The 26,137-nt window shown below is 43.2% G+C and overlaps 1 protein-coding gene and 1 long non-coding RNA gene across 8 annotated transcripts; one reads left to right on the top strand and one right to left on the bottom strand.

The window, feature by feature from the left end:
* Positions 1–500: 500 nt before the first annotated feature.
* Positions 501–25,735, top strand: Rtp3 (receptor transporter protein 3). 5 transcript variants are annotated; one of them, XM_071600462.1, is made up of 3 exons: positions 501–836; positions 18,741–19,043; positions 21,814–25,735. In XM_071600462.1, exons 2-3 carry the CDS (start codon positions 18,877–18,879, stop codon positions 22,979–22,981), a joined length of 1,335 nt encoding a protein of 444 aa, XP_071456563.1. In that variant the 5' UTR covers positions 501–836; positions 18,741–18,876; the 3' UTR covers positions 22,982–25,735. The 5 variants fall into 5 exon arrangements, 4 of the variants coding, with proteins under 4 accessions (XP_071456563.1, XP_027788191.2, XP_027788192.2 ...); XR_011704054.1 differs by lacking the exons at positions 501–836; positions 21,814–25,735 and adding exons at positions 7,672–8,096; positions 19,809–21,806; XM_027932390.2 differs by lacking the exon at positions 501–836 and adding an exon at positions 7,739–8,096 and having other exon boundaries at positions 18,643–19,043.
* LOC139701532 (uncharacterized) lies at positions 8,090–12,376 on the bottom strand. 3 transcript variants are annotated; one of them, XR_011704057.1, is made up of 4 exons: positions 11,346–12,376; positions 10,993–11,074; positions 8,815–10,107; positions 8,090–8,183 (listed from the first exon to the last, which is right to left on the bottom strand). It is a non-coding gene; the product is annotated as an uncharacterized lncRNA (long non-coding RNA). The 3 variants fall into 3 exon arrangements; XR_011704058.1 differs by having other exon boundaries at positions 8,815–8,946; positions 10,993–12,376; XR_011704055.1 differs by having other exon boundaries at positions 10,993–12,376.
* Positions 25,736–26,137: the final 402 nt, after the last annotated feature.

Here is a 26,137-nt window from a genome sequence, read left to right on the forward strand (position 1 = left end):
AATGTGTGATAACTGTTAGTGTCAGAGCCAAGTGTCAAGGCTGTTAACATCTTCGCCTTTTGGAAAAGGAATGTTTCCCAGGCTTGGCTTTTGCCAGCACCACAGGATCAGCCAATGACGGGAGTCTCCTCTCCTCTCCACAACTTAGAATTGGTACTCCTCCAAGTGGTGTCCCACAGGTCTGGGATTTTTTTAAAAGGAGAATGAGGAAACTGCAAACTGGTTGTTGCAATTATATTCGTTGACAATAACAACACAGGATATTAATCAGCGGTGGGTCACTTATGTTGTATGACCCAGTTAGAAATTGTGATAAGAAGGAAAAGGCTTTTAATGAGGTTATTTATTATCTTCATAGCATTAAGCAGTCTGCAGAAACCTACCACACTAGGTCAAAATGACCTATGTGACCGTGGTCTCATGCCTCGTGGTTCCCAGTCTGTTTGGGGTGTGTGACATTTTCAATCCTTTCTCAGTGACTCTTACTCAGCCTAGGGTACAATGCAGAGTCTCCTTACTAACTCCTCCACTATTCTAGGAACATTCTCTCTGGGACAGAAAGTGTGCCTTGGTCCTAGAGGAGTGTGTCCTAATTTAATAGAGCCGCCCAATTGCAGCACCTCGGGGTTGAGAAAAAGTCAGTGGGATGAGAAATGCAAGCTGGGGCTAGTGTTGTGTGCACCTGGGCTGGTGTCAGCAGCAGCTGGCTAGTGGCCCACCCCCAACCCCAGCCTTGAGCATTCACCTGGATCTTGGTCCCATGTGGTTCCTTCCTCGTGGCTCTTCCTGGTTTTCCTCTGTGACACTGGAGAGTGTGTCTGATGCCCCTGGACCAGGTAAGCTTCTCTGAGACCCTTCAGGCATAAGGGGGTAGGGGCAAAAAGGAAACTAGACTAAAAGAAACCCCAAGTTACAATAAACTCTCATCTGAGTCTGGGGTATTCTCTACTCCCTGAGCTGACCGTGGCATCCTTTGCTGGCTGAGGCTTCTTGCAGCATTTAGGGGATAGACAGCCTTCACTCTCTCGGGCCCAAGCTGGAAAATACTGACTAGTGCTGCTTCCAAGATAGTCTGCAGCCACATGCCCAGCCACAGGCTCTCCTGGTTCCCCAAGGAAAGGCCCAAATCAGCACCAGACCACCCAGCAGCACCCAGTAGCCCAATGGACTGGGGCCCTTAAAGAGGCTCTGTAATTGTTCCCTCATATTTTTTTAATTTATTTATTTTAATCAGTTATACATGACAGCAGAATGCTCTTTGTTTCATTGCACACAAATGGAACACAATTTTTCACTTCTCTGGTTGTACACGAAGTAGGGTCATACCATTTATGCAACATACATGTACTAGGGTAATGATGTCTGTCTCATTCTACCGTCTTTCCCATCCCCATGATCCTGTCCTTCCCTTCCCTCCCCTTTGCCCAATCCAGAGTTTTTCCATATTTCCCATGCCCTGCCCACCATTATAGATCAGCATCCACTTATCAGAGAAAACATTCAGTTTTGGGGTTTTGGGGAGATTGGCTTACTTATCTTAGCATTATATTCTCCAACTCCATCCATTTACCTGCAAATGCCATAATTTTATTCTCTTTTATTGCTGAGTATTATTCCATATGTATATATAACAGTTTCTTGATCCATCCACCTATTGATGGGCATCGAGATTGGTTCCACAGTTTAGCTATAGTGAATTGTGCTTCTATAAACATTGATGTGGCTGTGTCCCTGTAGTAGGCTGTTTTTAAGTCCTTTGGGTATAGACCAAGGAGTGGGATAGCTGGGTCAAATGGTGCTTCCATTCCAAGTTTTCTAAGGAATCTCCAATCTGCTTTCCAGATTGACTGCACCAATTTGCAGTCCCACCTGCAATGTATGAGTGTGCCCTTTCCCCCACATCCTCGCAAACACTTTTTATTTCTTGTATTCTTAATAACTGCCATTCTGATTGGAGTGAAATGAAATCTTAGAGTAGTTTTTATTTGCATTTCTCTAATTACTACAAATGTTGAACATTTTTTCATATATTTGTTGATCGATCGTATATCTTCTGAGAAGTATCTGTGTGGTTCCTTGGTCCATTTATTGGTTGGGTTGCTTGTCTTTTTGGTGCCAAGTTTTTCGAGTTCTTTTTATATCCTGAAGATTAGTGCTCTATCTGATGTGTGTGTATGGTAAATCCTCCTTCTGTAAAGAGTAAAATAGTAAATACTTAGGCTTTGTGGACCAAGAAGAAAATTAACAATATTATGTAGGCACTTATATGATAAGAGGGAATGAAAAATTTCCACAAATCTCTATTGATGAAATTCAAAATGTAACAATAATAATACAATTTTTGTTGGTAATACAGGTCTAGAAGAGTGAAGTCCTTTTGAATGGAATAATACTAAAGTTAGAGTTCCTTATCTTATTGCAAAGGTCCATTTTATAAACCATTCTTAGTTCTGAGATATACAAAATTAAATAATGGGCCAGATTTGGCTGAAAGCTGAAGTTTGCCAAACTCTAGTCCATTCATTTTCACTTCTATATAGAATTCCACAGGTTGGCTGTAGTGTAATTTGTTCAATAATTCACTGAGGTCAGATGGAGGTGATTCCATTTGGTTTTGTTTTCAAATGGTATTTCTGTAAGTATTCCAGTACATATCAGTGTTCTATATACGTGTTTCTCTGTTAGTTAGTGCACATAGAAGTAGAATTGCCAAATAGAACATAATCTTTAATGCCATACTGCTTCCAAAGTGGTTGTACTAATTTCTACCGATAGCAGCAGTAACATTTGTCTCTATTGGTCCACGTGTATATCAATACTTGGTATTTCAGAAGTTCCAGAATATGCAAATCTCACAGCCATATAGTGCCACATCATTTTGACTGTCATTTTCATTTCTGGATTACAAGTGAGGTTGAACCCCAACTTTTCAAAAGCTCATCAGGCCAGGCACGGTGGTACACGCCTGTAATTCCAGCAGCTAGGTAGGCTAAGGCAGGAGGGTCACAAATTCAAAGCCAGCCTCAACAAAAGTGAGACACTAAGCAATTCAGTGAGACCCTCCCTGTTCCTAAATCAAATAGAAAATAGGGCTGGGGATGTGGCTTAGTGTTTGAGTGCCCCTGAGTTCAATCCCCAGTACACAAAAAGAAAAAAAAAAGTTAATATTCTCTCTTCTATAAATTGCTGAATCATATCTTTCACCCATTGGGTTGTTTATGATTTTCTATTGGGTTGTTTATGATTTTCTGACTGATTTGTACAAGTGATTCATATAGTCTATTAACCCTTTCTTAGTTTAAATGGGTTAATGACACCTTCTCCTATTTTGTGTTTTCCTTTTTCAAACCACATAGATCTTTATGTCCTCTAAGTATGTACTTAAAAGGTTTCTAAATTTTGTTTTCCTTTATTCTTCAGGAAATTAAGATGGGGGACTAACTGTTGTTTATTGGATGGTTTATAATCCTTGAACAATTTTTGATAACTCTATCTTTTCTAAAAATCTTCAGTATATCACCCTCACTTACCATATTTCTGGGTACCAATTGGTCCATTTAGGTGGCCAATTTCTGCACATTGCCTTGATTGCTATAGTTTTTTTTATTATTACTATAGTTTTTTTTTTGTTTTTTTTTTTTTGTTTTGTTTTTGTTTTTAAAAACAAGCTTTGATGTTTAGTAGGGAAAATCCCACCTCAACTTGATCTTTAAAATTTTCTTGGTTACTTTGGCCTTTTGCTCTTCTGTTCAAATTCTAGAACCAAGCATGACAATGAAGTCTTTAAAAACATCCATCATGATTTTGACTGAAATTTCAGTACTTGAAGATTAATTGAAGAAGAATTGACATTTTTGCATATTTTAATGGTTCATTATAGTTGTACATAATGGTGGGATTTGTGGATACATATTTGTACATGCACACAATATAACAATATAATTTGACTAATATCATATCCCAGTTTTTCCTCCTTTTCTCTCCTCCTCCCTCCCCCTGGTCCCTTACTCTGCTGATCTCCTGTTGGTTTTTAGGAGATACCTACCAACACACACACGCACACACACCTTTCTTTTCCCTTTTTCCTCTCTAGCTTCCACATGTGGGAGAAAATATACAACCCTTGGCTTTCTGAGTTCAATTTATTTTGCTTAACATACTGTTTTCAAGTTCTATTTTCCTGCAAATGACATAATTTCATTCGTCTTTATGACTAAATAAAACTCCACACACCACATTGTCTTTATCAATTCACCCACTGATGAACATGTAGACTGGTTCCATAGTTTGGCTAATTGTGAATTTTGCTGCTATAAACATGGGTATGCATGTGTCACTGTACTATGATGGCTTTTTAATTCTTTAAAAAGGAGGAGTGGGACAGCCGGATCATATGGTGGTTTCATGCCTGGTGGTTGTACTAATTTACTATCCCACCAACAGTATAAAAATGTTTCTTTTTCTCCACATTCTCTCCAGCATTTGCTATTGTTTGTATTCTTATTAATTGATGTTTTTAACTAGGACAAGATGAAACCTCAGTGTAGTTTCCAATTGCATTTCCCTAATTGCTAATGATATTGAATACTTTTTCATATTTGCTGGCCATTTGTATTTCTTCCTTTGAGAAGTGTCGTTCTAGTTCATTTGCCCATTTATTATTGTTTTGTTTTGTTGTTAAGTTTTTGAGTTCTTTATACATTTTGTGTTAGTTGCGGAGCAGGCTGACCGAATGTTAGCTGCAGGGTAGCCTGGACATTCAGCCCCCATCTGTCTGGTTCCTTATCACTTGTTTGTCTCAAGGTTGAACACTCAACCCCACTCAAGGCTGAACACTCAACTCCCACCCGCCTGGTGCAACGGAACCCACGACCAACATCTGCCCGGTCAGCCTGAGGACAGAAGATGACACCCTTAGCAACTACTGTATGATCCAATCATTGTACACCAACAAGGCAGCTTGCAGACCCAGAGACCCCATTAGATTTTGGCTATAAAAACTCTCTCCTGCCGGGCCCCCCTCACTCTCTCTCACTCTTTCATCTCTCTCTCTCTCCCTCTCTCTCTCTCTCTCTCTTTTCCCTGTCGATCAGACACCACTGCAATAAAGATCTCTTGGTCGCTCTGAGTGTCTTGGTCACTTTCCTTTCATTCTGGATATTAATCCTCTGTCAGAAGAGTAGCTAGTGAAGATTGTCTCCCATTCTATGGGTTCTTCACAGTCTTAACTGTTTCCTTTGCTGTGCATCAGCTTTTTAATTTGATGCCATTCCATTTATTAACTCTTGGCTTTATCTCCTGAGCTTTAGGGGTCTATTGAGAAAGTCATTGCCTGCCCCCATATGTTGGAGTATTGAACCTATGTTTGAAAAAAATCAACATTTTAGTGATGTTTAATCATCTGGCCCATGGACACAGTACAGCTCTTCTTTGGGGAAAGATTTGGATCTTATTAGTTAATGTCTATTATAAGTTAAATAATTTTTCCCTGAATTTTTTTCAACATTTTTTGTTAGATTTACTCTTAGGTCCTTTTTTTTTGTAACTGTTATTGTGAATGTCATTTAAAATATCTTTCATTTTCTAATTGTTGTCAGTATATAAATATGCACATGGCTTTGGTATATGCCTCTTATAACTTGAACTTTTATAAATTTTCCTCACTTCTCTTTAGATTCTTTTGGGAGTTTTCTTCTAGTAAGTAATCATGTTCTCTGTGAATAGTAGCACTTTTAAATTCTTCTCTATAATCTTTCTTTTAACAACTAATTGGGCTGGCTAGGACTCTAAGGTTGAATAGTTTAGCTAAATAATGATGTCTACCCTTGACTCCCTTCTTATTTTAAAGGGATAAATAAGCTTCTACTATTTCACCTTTTGGAATGGTTTTGCTATTGGTTTTTATTAGGGACTCTTTATCAGACTAAGTAATTCCCTTCTATTCCTAGTTTGCTAAGTTTGCTTTTTTTGGTTTCGGTAGGGGAGGTTTGTTTGATTTTGGGTTTACATGGACTTTGGATTTTACTGAAAAGCTTTTTTTTCCCAACAGTTTTGAACATTACAGATTAGTATGATGAATTGCAATAATATAATTTTCAACGTTTAAATATTTTTGCATTCCTTGCAAAAATTTAACTTGATCAAGAAATATTTTTAAGTATATAGCTAGAGTCATTTTGCCAATTTGTTTTGTCTTGTTTAATGACTTAACTTGTTAGAGGATATTGGTAATTTGTTTTCTAGGTTGCTTTTAGGATCAAAGTTATACTAGCCCAATAAAAATTATTTACCAACTGTGATATTCTTTCTATGACACATGGAGGGAGAAATTATGTAAGATTGGAATTATCAAAGTATTAGAATACTTTGTAGAAGAATCTAGAACACAGAACCTACTACCATTCTCTGTAGTTTTCTTTAATAATTATAGGACTGTTCAGATGTTAAATTCTCTTCAATAAGTTCTACTTATTAGAAAGCTATCCTTTTCCTCTATATTTCCAAATTTATTGTTGTAAAGATCCCCAGAAAAGACTTGATACTATACAATAAAGCATCAACAAAAGGTAGTCACCATGAATAGATGTTAAACCTCAACATTAATCAGGGAAACATAAATTTAAACAATGATGAGATAATCTCTACATGCCCCCCCTAGAAAGGCTAAATGTTAAAGAATAGTAATATAACTGTTGGTGACAATGCAGAGCAATTGAAATGCTCATACAATACAGGAGGAAAAGTAGATTGGTACCACTTTCAAAAACTGACAAATCTCTTGGAAGACACATCTAAGAATTTGCAGTATTACAACAGGCAAACACTGAAAGCAATACACATGCTTAATTACAATAGTATAGATAAATATATTGTAATATTAATTCAATGGAATTTGAGGAATAGAGAATGCATAAATTACTGTTATGTGGAGCAACCTGGGTGAATCTCACATATTTATACTGTTGAAGAAGCAAGACAAAATGATGCATGTGATTTGATTTTATTTATGCAGCATTTTTAAAAGACAAAGTGAAACTGTATTGTTTACACCATTACATCAAGCTTAGTGTTATGGAGAGCTGCCTCAGAAAACACTCTAAGTCCGAATTCAAATCAAAGAGATCTTTATTTACCTGGCCAGGGACTGTCACCCACCCATAGAGATTGAAACTATGTAAGAGAACAGCAATTTCCTGGCCTGTGGCTTGGGAATTTTAGGACAAAAACCACAGCTCAGGGACTTTCCTTAGCATCATGCAAGCAAGTCAATCATAGAAGCTAAGATAGCAATTAGCACAGCAACTCAAGACAATCGCATCTTGGACTTGAGCAAGTGTTAGACAACCATATCCTGAGTTTAAGCAGGTGGTTAGTAGGGGGCGAGAATCTAGTGCAAAGTCTTGGATCACCAAGGCCACTATATCCTGGGTTGAATACATTTTGTAGGGTACTAAGTACAGAAAACAATACATTATAAGAAAACAGCCTTTATTTCAGTTTCTCAGAAACAGCTCTTGTAACAGTGTTTTATAGAAGGCAGCACAATGGAGTCTTAGGGCTGTCTATGACAGCTCTTGCTTAATAATTGTCTTATCTCACTTAACAAAATCTTATATCTCTAATCTATATTTTTTACTAATCTAGAACCTATAACTTACACTCTTATTGATTGTACTTATCAGTTCACACCACAACATTCCCCACTGGTTTTATGAGACTAAATCAAATCATTGTTTATTTAAGTTTCGTGTTATCTAAGTTGACCATGTCATAATCATATTTTTCAAGGACCAGCAGTCTAATCTTTAGAAGCAGGCTTCCTGTCTTTTTCTGGCCTCAAGAATTTCCAAGTACAGCTGTGTGCAGTGTGCATGTCTGAAAGGGAAACAAAAACAGAAAGTAAAAATCTAGGGTACTGTTCATCGTCGGTTGTCCTCGGCTGTATCTTCTGTTGGAGCTGGCTTCTTGATTTGGGAGTGATGAATCCAATGTTGTTTTCCAGTGACTTTTACAGCAGTAGAAGTGGTCAGGATGGCTGGAAAGGGTCTGTGCCCGCAAGGTTCCAAGGTGAATAGATAATGGCTCAGCTGGAATAGGTGAGTGAAGTTCTCTCCTGCAGCTAGCTGCCGGACTCTTTGTTAAAGCCTGAGTCTGTGGGAGGCTTGCTGGAGAGCCTGTAAGGACTTAAGAAATGAGTGGTCACTTATTTCAGCTAGTTTTTTTATCTTTTAGTCTGGGAACCAGCAGGGGTGGTCTTAGAACAAAGGGAAAAAGAAGACCCGTCCAGTCTATGCCAATCTCCAAGTGTAATTAGTAAGGGTGTCTTTTAGATTTCTATTTATCCTTTTTACTTGTCTTAAACTCTAAGGCCTATATACAATGTACGTCCCATTTAATTCTAAAGATTTTAGATAAATTTTGAGTTATCTTAGCTATGAAAGCTGGGCCATATCGGACCCCATGGCTATTGGGAGGCCAAATTGAGGAATTATCTCCTGAATAAGTGTCCACATATATCAGCAAATATTTATAACCATATTGTCTGGGTTTTACTTTAGTGAAGTCCACTTCTTATTTTTCTCTTGGTGTTTTTCTTTGTAGTCTGTTCCTGTAAATTCTTTATAGAGATCTCCCTGTACATGAACAGTAGCAAAACCATACCTACTGTCAGTGTAGATATTAACAGATTTTCCTTTGCCGGGTCTGAGAGCCTAGGTAAGTGCAATTAGCTCTGCCTTTTGTGCAGAAGTTCCATGTCCCAGAGGCTGAGCCGAGACAATTTCATTTAAAGTAACTACAGCTGTCCCCACATACCTGATTCCATTTTGGACGTAGCTATTGCCATCAGAGTAGCATGTCTCATCTGGGTCTGGCCACAGGGTGTCCATCAGGTCCCACTGGACATTCTGGAGTGACTCCAAGATTTCCTGGCAGTCGTGCAGTGGCCTAGAGGGATCATCATCAGGATGAGGGTGAAAAGCTGAAGTTTTTAGGAATTTTTTTTCTGGGCTGGTCTAGAAGAAGGGCCTGGTATTGGGTGGTACGAGCGTTGGAGAGCCAGTGCTCTGGAGGGCTCCAGAGTAAGATTTCCACATGTGGAGCTACCACCTATAAATCTTGCCCCAACGTAAGCTTATCTGCCTCCTTAACCAGGATTGCTGTGGCAGCGATGGCTCAGAGGCAGTTTGGCCATCCTGCCCCAACATAGTCCAGTCTTTTGGATAGATATGTTTCCATGGCCCCAAAGTCTGAGTTTGCATCCTTTGGCTATTCCCCTGATTTCATGTACAAACAGCTGAAATGGCTTCAGAACATCTGAGAGGTCCAATGCAGGAGCAGAGACTAGGGCTTGCTTCAGTTTGTCAAATGTCTCTTGTTTTTGTTTGTCTGTTTGTTTGTTTTTGTTTTTTCAGTCCAAGTCAGAGAGTCCTTTTTTCCCCCTGTACTAACATACAGGGGCTGGGCTAGTTCAGCAAAACCAAGGATCTAAAGGTGGCAATACCTAATGGCCCCGAGGAATTCTCGTACCTGACACTTAGTCTTGGGGCGAGGAATCTGCATGATTGCTTTAATTCTGTCCTGCGACAGAGTCCTTTTTCCTTCTTTCAGGTGGTAGCCCAAGTAGGTGGCTGTTGAGGTGCACAATTGGGCCTTTCTAGCTGACACCCGGTACCCTAAGGTTTTTAACAAGTTGTTGGTGGCCTGTTCACATTTAGTCATAGTTTGGGTTGCTGTCAGGAGTTCATTTACATATTGTAAAAGTTCAGTCTCAGGGTGTTGCTGCCTGTAAGCTGTGAGGTCCCAGCTTAGGGCCTCATCAAATAGAGTTGGAGAGTTTTTAAATCCTTATGGCAACTGTGTCCAAGTCAATTGTCCTAAAAATCTCCCTTCTGGATCTGACTATTTAGAAGTAAAAATTGGTTGGCTTAGCTTAGCTGATGGCAAGTTGAAGAAGGCATCTCTGAGATCCAGGAGAGTGTACACTTGGGGAAAAGGAGGCAATGAACTGAGAAGAGTGTAGGGATTTGGTACTATGGGATGAATGCTTTCCATCCTGTTGACTTCTTTTAGGTCCTGTTCCAGTCCGTAGTCTTTTGTCTCAGGTTTCTGGACAGGCAGCAATGGCGTGTTTTAGGCTGATTGACAGGGGATCAGGATAGTAGCTTCCCCGCAACCTGTGGATATGAATGGCTATGACTTTTTTAGCTTCCAGTCTGATAGGATACTGGCGGATCTGCACAGGAGTGGCAGTGCTGTTTAGCTGCACTATACTAGGTGGCAGGTGCTCCGCTAAGCCAGGAGAATTGGATTCTGCCCAAACCCCTGGGATTTTTTTTTTTTTTTTTTTTGGAATCTGGTGAGGACATCAGAAGGTGGGGTACAGGGGTCTTTTGTTAAGAGCAGGTATTCTTCCTCAATTGGACAAGTATGTGTGTGTGTGTGTGTGTGTGTGTGTGTGTGTGTGTGTGTTGTATACATATATATGCATATAAAAGCTTCTGGCCCTTTTAATGACAGGTTGGCTGTGCCTCACAAGGAACAAGTGAGTTATCCTCCCTTTTTTAAGTCAGTTCTCATTAGAAATTGGCCCCTTACTTTCCATTCCTGGGGGCTATTGTTGTTTAGGGAGTGGAGCCCTTGGGGGTTGTTGTCCAGGGGCTTGAGGCCTTAAGGTGCCTTGAGACTCTGACATAGCCATCACCGTGACTCTTGTCAACCTTTTAGCCTGTTTTTCTTTGTTGGGGGATCTCTGCTATTGTAGACCCTTTGGGCTATTTCCACCCATTTTGACAGCATCTTTCCCTTAAATCCTTCCTGTCTCTGTAACTTTTTCCTAATATCTGGGGCCGATTATGTTACAAAAGCAATATTAAGAGCCCTTCTATTCTCTGGAACCTCTGGGTCTATGGGTGTGTACACATGATAAGCCTTGAGAAGGCACTCCAGGAAAGCAGCCAGGGGTTCATCTGGTCCTTGAAATATCTCACTTACCTTTGCCAAATTGGTGGGGTTTCTACTGGCTGCTTTGATCTCTCTCAGTGGAGCCTGGCATACTGATCAGTCACCTCCATACCTGTGTTTGTCCAATTGGGACGAATTGAAGGGAAAATGAGTTCCACATGAGCTGGATCATCAGAGGGTTGGCCATCAATGCCGAGAGAGTAGTTTGGGGGCTTTTCTTTTGATTTTAACAGAGAAATTATTAGTAGAAAAAGGAACATATATTATGAAAGGGTTTCCTCTTTCTCCCGATGTGGAAGGGGGAGCCTGACAGAGGGGAAGTATAGGGACCGGAGTTTGGGTATAGGATGGGAAGGCTTGGGCATCGAGTGGGTACTAGGCACCTGAGGAACAGAGGGATCCAGAGGAGGAAGATCCAGGTCCTAGGAGCTCTCTTGTTGGACTCTTCTTCAGGGAGGAAGGTTTTGTTAGCAAGACAAGTTTTGGTTTTGGTTTTTTAGCTGTTCCTGTAAGGCAAAATCTTAACCATCTTGGCTCTTCTAGGAGGATTTCAATCCAAATCTGTATATAGGGCAACTGATCTGGATGGCCAGGCCACCCGGAGATGACTATGAACTTGATAGGCGGTGGAGAGGCCGGTGATCCCTTCTGGGGGCCATCCGACTTAAAGCCTGACCAGTCTAATTCACAAAGTTTTCTGAGAGAGGAAGCATTACATGATGTTTTATCATTAGTTATTCTCTTTGAAAACTCTTTAAAGTTAGACAAAAAACATTTAAGGGGTTTACAAAACGAACATGAAGTGGACGGATTTTGACCCATAATGAGACTGAGACCAACAGTGAGACACACAACAGACAAGGTGCCATAAACAAACCTAGTTGACCAGAGATTTAGATGGAGTTTCCACCACCCCACCCCACCCCACCCCCCAATTTTTAAACCCAGATGGGCCAGAGAGCAACATCTCGACACTGCCCTGGACCGGGAAGTATGTGCTGCATCCAGCCTTACCTGACGACCCCAGACTGTGGAGCCACTCAAATCAAGTTCCAAGTTTCAAGCTTACCTTTCCCAGGAGAACTAAGTCGCAGGTGCAAACTGCAAATGCTCTCAAATAGGCAGTTTGCAGGTTTGGCAGGAGCCAATGAGGAGAGGACCCAGGGCTGGGGAATTCTCCTCAGAGGCCTTCCCCAGCTAGTCTCTGACTCACCAGGTCTCTTGGGTGTTTCTGAGCATTCTCCCATTTCTGAGAAGAGAAATATCTCTTTCATCCCGAACAGGCCCCCAAGAGGTTATTGGGAGCTGCTTCAGAAAACACTCTATGTCAGAATTCAAATCAAAGAGAGCTATATTTACCTAGCCAGGGACTGTCACCCACCCATAGAGACTGAAGCTATGTAAGAGAACAGCAATTTCCTGGCCTGTGGCTTGGGAATTTAAGGACAAAAACCACAGCTCAGGGACTTTCCTTAGCATCATGCAAGCAAGCCAACCATGGAAGCTAAGACAGCAATTAGCACAGCAACTCAAGACAATCGCATGCATCTTGGGTTTGAGCAAGTGTTAGACAACTGTATCCTGAGTTCAAGCAGGTGGTTAGCAGGGACGAGAATTTACTTCAAAGTCTTGGGTCACCAAGACCACCATATCCTGGGTTGAGTACATTTTGTGAGGTACAAAGTACAGAAAACAATATATTATAAGAAAATAGCCTTCATTTCAGTTTCTCAGAAAGAGCTCTTGGAACAGTTTTTTATAGGAGGCAGCAAAATGGAGTCTTGGGCCAGTATATGACAGTTCTTGCTTAATAATTATCTCACTTATCAAAATCTTATATCTCTAAATTTTTTACTAATCTATAACCTATAACTTACACTCTTATTGACTGTATTTATCAGTTCATACCCCAACACTTAGAAAAATGGTTTCCTTCTAGAGATGAGGAAGCATTTTTGATGAGGGGAGCGGGGGGACACTTGAGGACTTCTACAATGATTGCAATATTCTATTTCTTGAACCTAATGGTATTTATATGAGTAATTGCTTTATAATTCGGCTGACAATAAGCATATGTGTTTTACCTGCTATTCTATAGGTATATGGCATTTACAATAAAACATCAAAGTTCAAGATCTTAAAACCAGGATAAACAGATATGAAAGAGAAACAGATGTGTACTTATGTCTATTTTTTTTTAATGTGGCCTAAATATTTGAGCCGTACTTAGGGTTATCAGAATAGCTGCAGGTTCAAAAAAAAAACTTAAGGAAATACATCAAAGAGTAAGCTGGAAGTCCTTCCAGGAGTCAGTAACAGATGAAGCAGGGGTGTCTGTGGTGAGACCCTGGGCCAGCACTCAATAGTTCCCTAATTAAACGTTTTAAAATGCCCTCCACTGTCTCTGCATAGTGTATAGTGTCTGTGAAAAAGCGTTTGCTGGTTTTGTGCATAACTCTTTATTCAGGAAGTCTACTGTACTTCTAGACAATACACTGGGACTGAGGAGGATCCGGCTCAGGCAAGGGTGGGATTAACATAGAGTTTTAAGCCAGGGTTTGGCTCACTTGGGTCTTTCATCAGTGAGACTCCCAGGGACCTAGGGCAGCACAGCCAGCCCAGGCCAGTCTCCCCTCTGCAGGTCACCTCGCCGCTACTTTCTCCCTTTCCCTTCACCAGGGCTTGAGGTATATTTTGTGGGGTAGGAGGATATAAAACATAAAACTTGAATAATTTAGAGAATCATTTGTGAAGGTTCTGTAATGTAGTTTGTAAACTCATGCACACACAGTTCGGGCAGAGGGAGCCTAACTCTTCTCACTTCAGGCCCCCAAATGAGGACTTGGCCCTAGATTCAGACCCAGGAACTGTCGTCCAGATGGTGCAGAGGCACGCCAGCCATTGGCCATAATTCTGGCACGCCTGCCACACTTCCGGGACACAGGCCACACTTCCGGTCCCTAAGCGTTCTCGCGAGATTTACAATATTTGGCATAGACACCACTATAGCTGATGCTGCTGGTTTTCGAACCTTCATAGTAGGGGATGCTAGTTCAGAAGCCAGGGGCCCTGCAGCGTCTGGCTGGGCAGAGGGCAGACGGCAGAGCATTCAGGCACCCGGACCAGGGTATTTAGCAAAAGATAAAATCCAGGATGCCCAGTTAAATTCGCATTTCAGATAACGCCAGGAACAAACTATTAGTAGATGATACTGACTTTAGGGTACTTGTACTAAGATCGAATTGGAAGTTCACTGATGAGGAAGTTCAAATGCAGCTGTGATTCTGCAGCCCCCCGCCAGCCCCCGCCCTGAGGCAGCCCCAGGAGCTGCTGACTGTTTGCCAGAATTAGGAACTGGGGGATAAAGGTAGAAATACTGAGTCCCAGGGGAAACACCGATGAACCAACACAGCCAGGAACAACTGGAACGCACGAGCACGAGCACGTGCCCTTGACTCATTCCCAAGTCTCAACTAGCCCCAAATTAAGCTCCACCCTGGCTCTACCTCTAGTCCAGAACCTAGAAACAGCCCTCCATAAGTATTAACACCCCACAGGAAGGAATTGCTGTCTTTTCCCCTGGTGATAGCCCCATTCTCCCTTGAGTATGTATCTACTTTCATAAATAAACCTCTGTCTATGCCTTTGACTGGAGCATGCTGAAAATCCATCATCATTAGTTGTCAGTTCCCCCTTCTCCCTAGAAACTACTTGGACTCTCCTTCAGAGACAACTTTCCTGGCACCCCCAGGGGCGGGGGTTGTGCTGGACCAAGAACATTTAATAACAATTATTTATATTTAGACTTTCTTCACCATTTACAACAGAATTGTGAAAACAAGCTTGAAACACACAAGAAGAAAAGGCTTCAAAAAACACTAAGCCTCAGAGCAGCGAGGCTGGAGGTGTTCAGAACCAGGGCCCCTGAGCTCCATGACCTCAGACCCTTTTGGCCTCCTGACCTGTGTATCTGGTCGAGATGTCACAGGTGCACCTGCTGGATGGTGGCAGGAGAGTCCACAGGTTCTGAAATCACATGGCTTCCTATTGGTTCTGAATTGCTCATTACATAAGCCGTGGCCTGGGCTGTGAATCTTCTCTCAGGTGGTTGGTGAGTTTGGGTCAATGATTTTTGTTGTTGTTCTTTTGTTTTGCTCTTGCATTCAGCACAGGGACAGTGGAAAATGAAAGAAAAACAGGGGAAGCCATATTTATTAAACAGCTTAGCAATAAGAAGATCATAGAGGTTAAGATTGACCAAGTTTGAAAGGGAAAGAGATTTACCTTGAATACACTTACCTCGAATAAACTCAAAGTTGGGAATCTGAGAGAACTATGTTAGTATGACTAGATCATGGATGATGCCAAGTCCAAGAAAGACTCAGCAGAAAAAGAGGCCAGTTATCAGAGGAAAATGGAGATAATTCCAAAGCCCAGACCCAGAAAACCATGGACAGTTGCCTTCCTAAAAGCTATAAGACAACTGCAAGACCATCCCACCCCACTTCTCTCTTCCCACGTCCAGACCCCAAGCTGGCATAGTTCTACGGAGCCATAATACAGTTTGGGACAGAATTCATTCAGCACTTAATCAAGCAATTACTAAATACCCAAGCACTATTCAGATAAATCAGAATTCCCTCCTTTTCTGTCTTAGAACTGGCAGTTTCCTAGGAACTAAGGCAAGAAGTGATTTAAAAGCAAATAAATGAAAAAACAGGATAGTGAGAAGATAAGAGAGTGGGGGGAGGCTAAGAGGAAGGATTATTATTTTATTTAAGGAAATTAAAGAAGTCCTGTCTAATAAGGATATTTGAGGGACTTAGAAGAGATAATATGAGCAACATTCCAGCAGATCGTGTTTAGGGAAAAGAGGCCACCAGAGCCAACGGTGGCATTTGAATTTTTGGAGGAATTCTTCAGCAACTCTGTAAAGCATGGTTTTTAAGAGAGAAGGGAAGAACATGAACTAAGGAATTAAGAAAATTGTTCAATCAACAAATAGTAAGGCTCTGAACACATGGAAGGGATAGTAAGTAGGAGAAAGAAGGCCACATGAGTTTAGGCATGTGCTGAGGTCTCCTCCTGTCCCCTGCACCTGATGGAGAAGCAGGCAGGGGAGTCCAGCCTTCAGGACAGCTGGTAAGGCCCAGGAGGTTTTATTTCCTAGGGCTGCTGTAAAAAAAAAAAAAAAAAAAAAACGTAATAAACCTATTCTTTTACATTTCTGGAAGGGTCAGCAGTACAATACCACGTTTCCTCTAAAGGCTCTCGGGAGAATCCTTTCCTGCCTCTCAGAGCTTCTATGGGTACCAGACTTTCCTCAGCTTGTGGCAGCCTTAAGCCAGTCTCTGCTTCTGTCTCCATGTGCATGTGGCCCTCTCCTATGCCTCTGTGTCTCAGATGTCCCTCTGCCTCTCCCTTATAAGAATACCTGTCCTTGGGTTTAGGGCCTACCCTATGTCTGGGATGATCTGGTAATATAGTTTACTTGTTGTGTTTAGTTTTGCCTGATGAGTTCTTAACCCAGTTTTGAGGCCCTGGCTGACGGTAGATCCATTTCCCTTCTTGAGCAGATGAAGCCCACACTCCAGACCACTGTACACTTGCCCTAACAGCTCCAGGGCCAGATACCAGGTGACTGGGGAGAACCCATGTGTCCCCAGAACCCTTGAAATTATTCAAATTAGCCAATCCACAGGGAGCCCATGAGACCTACCTAACTCCAGGGCACTTGCCACACATGAGTTCTCCTCGCTGTACCCTATCTCCAGACACCCAGTGTGGCCCATCTCACAGGCTTCTCTAGTTCAGAGCTGTAAATACTAAAAAGTTCTGCCTTCCATCGATCTTCATATCATTGTGTCATGTTCTATCATCAAAAGAAACTTCAAATCTTCCACAATAGATCTCCTCTCCGGATCCTTAATTACATCTGCAAAGGTCCTTGTCTCCAAATACACACTCGCAGGTGGACATGTCTCTTGGGGTGCTACATTTCAACCCACGGCACCCTCTTTGAGAAGGCTGATAGCAGTTCTTAACCATAAGTTTAGGAGACTGGCTGGTGAAAGAGTGCAACTGTGGACTTTGGTCTTGGGGACATAGACTTGAGACAGAGGACAGCAGAGGCCCAGGGATTCTGTGGGATCTAGGACTGTTCACTAATGACACTAGGAGTTAGTAACCTTCTGAACAAAAACTGGGTAACAGCAGAGACTTAAATTCAACACCCCAATTCTACCCATAGAAATGAGGGAGAAGGCAAATCACTAGGTAGACAAAGGAGAAGACAGTTGCTTCTTGTTATTTGGTCATTCTGGGCTCTTACCTGGCGCTCCTGAGGGAAATGTAGAATTGGATTCCTGAGAACCACTGGCCACAACATTTTGGTAATCTGATTGATGCATGACCTTGTGTTTTTACTGTCTAAAGACATTTTATTTAGTATATATTGTTGATTCGTTAACATTGAACTCACAACCAACGGTATTATATCTCAGGGCTGAATGAAGCTTACCCACCACTTGCATTTCTCTGTAAGGAGTACTGCAGGCTTCTTGCTGTTAGGAACAGTACATGGCACTTCAACAGCCTGTTTGGGAGCTGTTTGAAACAGCGAAGTCCCCCGTGAAATGCCCAAAAAATATGAACATGGCAAAATGGACCTCAAAAAGAACACTTTTTTAGTAAAAGCTGAAATAATCAGGCAAAGTGTAGCACAGAGAAAGAGACTGAAGAGGGAAGAAGATCAAAAGAGAGAAATCGAAAGGGCTTCCCAAATCTAGTTAGTTTATAACTGAGCAAATAATGTTGGGAAACAAAACTGGTGAGGGAGGAGGGGAGACTGCCACCGTGTGAGCCTTCCCCGGGAGGAGCTGCATCCGGGCAGAGGCAGTGGGCAGCTGGACCTCAGAAAGTTTCCTTCTCCTCCCCCTCCTCTTTTCCTTCCTTTCCTCCCAGCCAAGAGTACAGCTTTCCTCTTGGGAGATAGCCAAGGACACAGGTCAGTGGCTGCATTACAGGAAGAACCACCATGTTCATAGACAATGCCTTGAAGTGTGGCCTCCAGGAATCTCGTCCACCTTCCCTGGGCTGTTGCCACTCTGGCGCTGGCCCCCTACTCTGCCCACCCCTCCTTCCTCCTCCTCTGCCTCTTCTGGAGGAAGTGGGGTGATAGCAGAGCACCTCTGGGAAGAGGGTGGTGGCTTCTGGTTGGTCTGGAACCAGTGGCCTCTCACCCACCTGGAGAATTGTCACCTCATCTCCTGGAACAACATCAGCTTTGATTGCCAAAGGGTGAAAGATCGGGCCTGGGATCTCCATTCTCCCACTCATGCTAGGAAACTGGAGGCCACTGAGTGTCTGCAAAACACCCTTAAACTGTGACTAGTCATGAGTGAGGACCTAGAGGGCATGGAACAATGACGCTGGGATCCCTGCGAGGTCCCACAATGGCCGTGTCCTTCTTCTCTGTGTCTCTCCTCCTGGAGCATGAACACATCATCCCAGTGTTTAAGGATTTTCAAATATTAGGACAGAGAAGAGCAACTGTGACCTCCCTCTGCCATTACAGGGACTCCAGAGGTAAAAAGGTGCATTCCAGGTGAAAGGTAGGTAGGCAACAGAGACAGACTGAGACTGATTCCAGAGCTGTCTTCTTTGGTCATATTTTGATAGATAAAGCCATGAATTCTGTGTCCTGAAATGCCCTGTGGAACCTGCTGCCAATCTCTGAACTTGGAAACTGACTCAACTGACCTTTGCCCCTGGGGCAGAGATCTGTCCCATGGTCCCAATCTAGGTCTTCACAGGGAGAGACATTCGGAGCCCTCATTCTCTGAAGTGGACAACCTCGCCTCCTGCCACACACCTGGTCAGGACTCCGGAGACCCCAACCCGTTCAGGCACACCATGGGGGACAAGAAGGGTCAGGACATAGAAGCATGGAGGCAAGTATTCCAGACGTTAATTCAGGAGGTGAAACCATGGCACAAATGGACCCTCACAGCAGACAAGGGCCTTCTTCCCAACGTCCTGCAGCCGGGCTGGATGCAATACCAGCTGTGGACTTTCGCCAGGTGAGAGGGGAATGCTGTGGTACATGTGCCAGAAAAAATCCTTGCTTGTTTCTGACTGTGCACACTTGTCGCTCTTCTGGTTCCACCTCAAAATTGTGTCACTTGATAGAGGTCCAAGGAGGTCCCCCAGAAGAGAGAGGACGATCTCAAATCCACCCTGGCGGGTTCTTGACCTACATCACAGAAAAGAATTTGAGGATGAATCAGAAAGAGACCCAAGTGAGATTTGATTAAGAAAATAAGGGATACACAGGGAGAGAGAAAGAGTACAGGCTGTCTCAAGAATAAGACTTGCTTTGGGGGTCTAAGACTCTTCTTTCAAAGGAAACTGTATGAATGTGAGAAGTATATAGGAGTGAGCTCAGTTCTTCTAATTACAGAGAAGAGGGCAGTTGGTGGTGGTCTAGTTCTCATCTTCTTGACATCTGGTTGATATCTGGTTAATAGAATTTGTACTTATATCATAGGTCTCTAACATTATTTTTCCTTTGTCTTTGTTTAGTCTAAAAAAAAAAAGAGGTTGTATAAGCTAGCAATGTATGTAGGCATTAATACTCTAAGAATCAGGGGATTTTAAAGAATTCTGGCCTGGGGAGCAAAAGTGAGGGTATTCGTGGACCTTCTTAGATTTGAAGTGTTAATCTCTTTTTCCTTCTGTTTATTTTTTTCTTTATTCTATCCTATCTCGCTTGCACATTAAAGACTAGAAAGAAAGAAGTCCATCCATCAAGTTTTGACTTCATGAAATATCTTCTTTCCCATCAGGCATAGTGGTGCATGCCGTAATCCCAGAAACTCCGGAAACCAAGGCAGGAGGATCATGAGTTCAAGGCCAGCCTGAGTGACTTAGTGAGACCCTGTCTCAAAATAAAAAATAAAAAGGGCTGGGAATGTGGCTCTGTGGATTCAATCCCTAGTACCACCCCCCCACACACACCAAAAATCATTTTTCTTTATATAATTTCAGGCCTCAGCACTGGTTTGGGCTAATGTTCAGATAAAGAATTCAGTCTGCAGAGGTGGCAGGGGAGATGGGAGATGGGAGCTGGGAGGAGGAATGGCAGCTGTTTCACTAAAGGGATGTGACACTTGTTCCCTACCTTGGGAGACTGTGGGCCCACCTGGGTTTAGTGGACTGCACCAAGGAGACCCCTCAGGGAGAATCCAGAGGAGCAGGGTACTGAGCAACTCACATCAATCCTGCCCCCCCTCTACTCTATGCTGATAGAATCTTTTAAAAATAGGACTCTGGGAAATCACCCAACATTTCACCCTTTCTTTTATAGATGGGAAAATGGAGCCCCAAGACCTGGGGGGAGGGGAGAAGGGCCCTGCCCACTACACAAGGAGTGGAGTCCTGGGATAAATCCTGCCTCCTGCCCTCTCTGGGAGGGTCCAAGCAGAGGAGGCGGAGCTTCTCCAGGCCAGAGCAGGCATGGGGAGCCCCTGACCAAACTTTCAATCTGTTTATTTGGAAGAACTTGGAACTCTGGGCTGGCACATTGTGAAGTGAAGCCAGAACACCATGACCAGGCCAAGGCAGTGAACGGGCAGCTCAAGGTGGCCCAGTCCCCTGTGCAAGGCCAACCCATGCTGACTTCCAGCTTGTGGACATCACAAGGCTCAGAGCTTCTAGGAGTCTTCCCCCTGGCTCATCCTCAGGTCCATTCCGAGAGGGCAGGTTAGAATAGAGGTGTGGGAGAGTCCACACTAACTTATGCTGCTCATTCCCCTCTAATTCCCCATCTCAGACTGCCGGCACCCCTGCATCAAGGCCAGCAAAGCTAGGCTCAGCTGCTGTGACAATACACCTAGATTTAACCTTGCACATGGCTCCCAAGTTCCCTGAGGGGAGAGCTGAAGAGTTAGAAAGAGCACATCACTGCTGCCCGTACTCCATGGACCATCTGGTCCCATGGCCCCAACCTAACTGCAAGCGGGGCTGGAAGTGGGAGGGTGAGCACAGATGTCTCTGCCATGCTGTGGCCCTCTGCCTGTCCTGTAATTCCTGTCATGGGTGTACCATGTGCTTCCTGCCTTCTTTCTCTCCCAGTCCTAAGAGGTACTTGTGCAAATATCTTAACTCCGAAAATTACCCTCCTTGCTGAGACACGGTGTTGTTTCCTTGAACCCTGTTGGAGGCCAAGGCAACATTCTCCAGACTACCTTGAGCAAAGGAATGGGGTTGAGGGGAGCAAAAGAAGACAGTGTTGCAGACAGTGATCTCCCCTGATGCTGTAGATCAGTGGCCCTGGGCAACCAAGGGCCGGCAAAGCTTCTCTCTAGGACAAGGACTTTTCAGTCTCTCTCCCTGATCTATCTGTAGCTTTGTGACCTAACCAATACCCACTGTTGTCACTCGTGGACTTCAGCAGAGGGATCTTGGGTTATCTATCTCTGGTAGCCTTTGACCTGTTCGAATCTATTTGAAGGATCCTTGGCTCAGGGTCAAGAGACTGGAGCTCCAGTCCAGCCTCTTGTATTCCACTGGGCTCTAGAGCATGGAGCTCCCAGAGGTGCCCTCATCTCTAATCAGGGCACATTGGACTTAGAAGGTGCCCAAGGTCCCATTCCCAGCCCAGACAGTTTGTGATAGACTATTTTGATCACAGCACCTGTGCACTGGAGATGACAACAAGGAGCTCAGTGGTTTCTCCCATTGCTAGTCCATGACCCCAACCCAATCATGTCTCTGTTGTGTTCAGTGACTCCTTCCTCCCTCAGCAGCAGCCCATAATCTGGCTGAAGCTCCCATCTTCTATCTCCACAGGTTCCAGTGTTCTTCCTGCTCTCGCAGTTGGGCCTCTGCCCATGTCCAGGTCCTTTTCCACATGCACTGGAGTGAGAAGAAGCACAGGGGCCAGGTGAAGATGAGGGTCTTTGCCCAGAGATGTAAGAAGTGTCCCCAGCCTCCATTTGAGGTCCCTGAGTTCACACAGGAGAACATCTCAAGGGTCCTGAATAACCTGGTGATCCGAATTCTGAAGAAATGCTACAGAGAAGGATTTAAGATTGTAGAGGAGATTCCTGCAATCAAGGATATCTGTCTTCAAGGGCCACATGACAGTAAAAACTGTGAGGCATGTCTGCAGGGATCCTGTGCTCAGAGTGGGTTGGGCCTGGCCAAGGAGTCACCAGTGCCCACACCCTCCAAGGATGCTGGGGAACCCAGGCTAACTGCTACTGGTACCAATCTCCCCTGCTCACAATCAGCCTCTAGAGTGGACAAGATCCTTACACCAGCAGTGAGCCTCAAAGTCTCTAACCCTCCCAAGGCTGACCCCAAGGTCATACACAGCTCAGAACCACCAACTGCTCCAAGAATTGTAATCCCACAGGTGCCACCCATGTCAACAGTGAGCCCCCAAATCTCTAACCCTCCCAAGGCTGACCCCAAGGTCAGACACAGCTCAGAACCACCAACTGCTCCAAGATTTCTAACCCCACAGGTGTCACCCAGGTCCACAGTGAATCCCAAAGTCCCTGACTCTCCCAAGGCTGACCCCAATGTCAGACACAGCTCAAAACCACCAACTGCTCCAAGATTTCCAACCCAGCAGGTGCCACCAAGAAGCTCACTTCCCCCTATGCGGGCCACTCGAATGCCTTCTCCCACAAACAATACAGCAACAGATGCAGCAGCCAGGGTCACCAGACCAAAGACAGGAAATCCATTACCCTCCTCCTCCTTGCTTGCTATGCCCACAAGCACTACAAACCTCCCCACTTCTTGGAGCCCAGAAGCAAACGCCACTTGCCAGATGGAGAGTAGAATCCAGATCTACCCTGAAAGTGGGCATTTCTATTCCAGCAGGGGGCATTTCTATTCCAGCCCATTCCAGAATTGCGTACCAGGGCGCTTAAGCACTTCTTGCTGTTGTCTCCTTCTAATCATTGTTGTCGTTGTCACAATGATTATGGTAAAAAATACTTTCTGAGCAGGATGTATTAATTGCCTATTGTTGTTCTAACAAATAACAACAAATTTGTTGGCTTAAAATAAAAAGGTCTTATATTACAATCCTGTATGCCAGAAGTCCAATATAGTTCTCACTGGGCTAAAATCAGGGCACTGACAGGGAATCCAATCCCTAGTCCCAGGAGATGCAGCCGGGTGGCCTGAAGCACAGGCATGGAGCTCACCATGCCGGTGCAGGTCTGAGGCATGGTGAGCGAGGGCCAAGGCAAGCCAGGTGCACCAACCTGTCGCACCCAAGGCAGCTGACCCAACCTGGTGTGGATGTCCCTCCACACATCATGGCAGTCCAGCACTCCAAGCAGCCACAATCCACCATCCTTATCCCATGTCCTAAGGCACGGCAGGAAAACAAATGGGGCAGACCCAAATGGAGATGGCAGGACCAACCAATAGCATTAAGACTTTCAAGACCTGATTAATATAAATTTGGATCAATAGCATTGACCCAAGTGGACACTAGCACACTCAAGCAGCAAACTGCTATTGGGTCCCCTCTCACCCTTTAAGAGTTCTGTCTCTTTTTCCCACTTGAATAAATCCTACTCTTTTCACTTTTGCTTGAGATAAGAACCTGGAAAGAAGTTGGTAGCGAGCTTCTGGGGTCTGCTGTGACACTCACTGGAGGGCATAGCCCACCATTAAGAGCTGCAACATGCCACTCAGTAATATGTGGAGAAGAGTCTGGCTTTGCTGGCTTCAATCCTGGGAGCTGATGCCTTCAGGCATCTCTTGCCTTGATTAGCTGCTAACACTAAAATGGGGTTTTTCTTGGCTGCAGAGGGCAGCAGCTTATGCAGACCCCACCTTCCAGCAGAAGTGGAGAAACTGGTTTCAGCAACCCTGTGTTTCTTCCTGCAGGCTTTAGGAGGAAATCTGTTTCCTTGAATTTTCCAGCTTCTGGAAGCCATCCCTGTTCTTTTAGGCTCCCAACCTCTTTCCTCCATCTTCAAAGCCAGCAGTGATACACCTCTGACCCCTTTCTGTAGTCATGTCTCTCTGATAAGAACCAGGGAAATTGTCCATTTGTAGGGACTCACGTGATTATATTGGACCCAGCTGAGATCCAAGATAACCAAGGATAATCTCACCACCTTAACTTTAACCATATCATGCCATATAGGGTACATAGTCACAGATGCTGGGGATTGGATGTGGACATTTTGAGGCCATATCATGGAGGAATTCACCCATAATTTCTTCTAATACTTGTAAGGTTTTATTTACATTTAGATCTCTAATGTATTTGGAATTTATTCTGATATATGGTTTGAAGACTAGCTCTAATTTTATCTTTTATCTTTTGGCTAGGTTATCCAGTTATTCTAAAAACACTTATTAAGGGCTGGGGTTGTGGCTCAAAGTGGTAGAGTACTCGCCTAGCACATGCAAGGCCCTGGGTCTGATCCTCAGCACCACATAAAAATAAATACATAAAATAAAGGTATTGTGTCCTTTATTGTCCTAATGGACAATCTCTTGGCCCCCTCTTGGGTCACAATCTAAGCTTCTGACTGCTCTTTCCTAAAGGTTTATTCAGTAGAAATGTTGAAAATAGTGGCACAAGTGGGAAATGTCATAGGAAAGCCCCCCTAGAACCAAGGAGGGGGAATGGCAAGCTGGACTGATGACCTTGAATCCAGCAAATTGTTCCTAAACAAATAAGAAACATCTGGTTATGAGGAACTTCAGATATAGAAGTGGGAGCTGTGCACTAACAGAAGTCTCCTGTGGAGGAGTGCTATTTTAATTTGTCAGATTAAATTACTACATACAGAGTTTCCCCGATGTCATTTCTCAGCCCCAGAGAATTTGGCTTCTGCAAGACTCTAATTACCTAAATTATGATGTCACCTTAATTTCAGTGTTAGTTAATGATCATTATGTCCTCTGTTCTATAATGAGAGTGTTTTTAGAGTAAAACTGGCAAAGGTGACGATAACAAGAAGTTAACTGGAAAGGATTATTGAAGAACAGAAACTCAGCACAAGACTTCAGAGAGCTTTGATTCACAGAAGAGGTAACTGTAAGCCAGACTTGACATTGGAGTTTACAAAACAAAATGTAATTATTTTTAATTGTGGTGATACACACACACACACACACACACACACACACATAAAATTGACTATGTTAACCACTTTAAAGTATAGAATCACATAGTTACTTTCACATTGTTGTGAAACAGATCTTCAGAACTCTACACCCATTTAAAAAATAACCTTTGGGCTACGGCTATAGCTTAGTTGGTAGAGTGTTTGCCTCTCATGCACAAAGCCCTGGGTTCAATCCCCAACACCATAAAAAAAATGATAATAATTTTCTCTTTCTCCTTCCCCTCCAGCCCCTGAAAAATCACCATTCTACTCTCTTTCCATGAACTTGATTAAATACCTCACAGAAGTGGAATCATACAGTATTAGTCTTTTTGTGATTGGCTTATTTCAATTAGCATAATTGTCCTCAAGGTGCATCCATGAGGGCTGAGCATGGATCTCAGTGGTAGAGCATTCAGGCCTTGGGTTCAATGTCCACACCACACCCAATCAAGTTCATCCAGGTTGTATCACGTGTCAGAATCTTCTTCCTTCCCAAGGCTCAATGCTATTCTATTGTGCGTATATACCACATTTTGTTTATTCATCTATCAATGTATATTTTATTGGTCATTGTAAATTGTGCTGCTGTGAAAATAAAAGTGTGCACATCTCCTTAAGACCCTGCTTTCACGTATTTTGGATAGACACCTACAAGTGTGATTGCTGGATCCTGTGGAAATTCTATTTCTAAGTTTTTAAGAAACCACCGTATTGTCTACACCATTTGACAATCCCACTAGCAGTTCATAAGGGTTCCAATTCCTCCCCATCCTTACTAATATTTCTTTCTTGATTTTTGTTTATCATGGCCATACTAACAGGTGTGAAGTGATATCTCATTGTGGTTTTGATTTGCATTTCTAGAAAATGCAATTTTTGTGGTGCACATTCATACTTTTGAGGCAATATCATAAATAATATTGATATATCTATTGGAAGTAACTGTTGGGAAAATAGCAAAAATGCAGGTGCAAATTCTCTGTAGATTCGCTATTTGTCATCAAACTTTTGAGCACAGT

The sequence above is a fragment of the Marmota flaviventris genome, chromosome 1, assembly GCF_047511675.1.
Source record: "Marmota flaviventris isolate mMarFla1 chromosome 1, mMarFla1.hap1, whole genome shotgun sequence".
Taxonomy (NCBI): Eukaryota; Metazoa; Chordata; class Mammalia; order Rodentia; family Sciuridae; genus Marmota; species Marmota flaviventris.

Bases quoted from the DNA above. Each gene is read 5' to 3' on its own strand.
- Rtp3 (XM_027932390.2), top strand. From the start codon at position 18,670: ATGCCCTGTGGAACCTGCTGCCAATCTCTGAACTTGGAAACTGACTCA. The intron at 19,044-21,813 runs GTGAGAGGGGAA...CTATCTCCACAG, and splicing joins CAGCTGTGGACTTTCGCCAG to GTTCCAGTGTTCTTCCTGCT.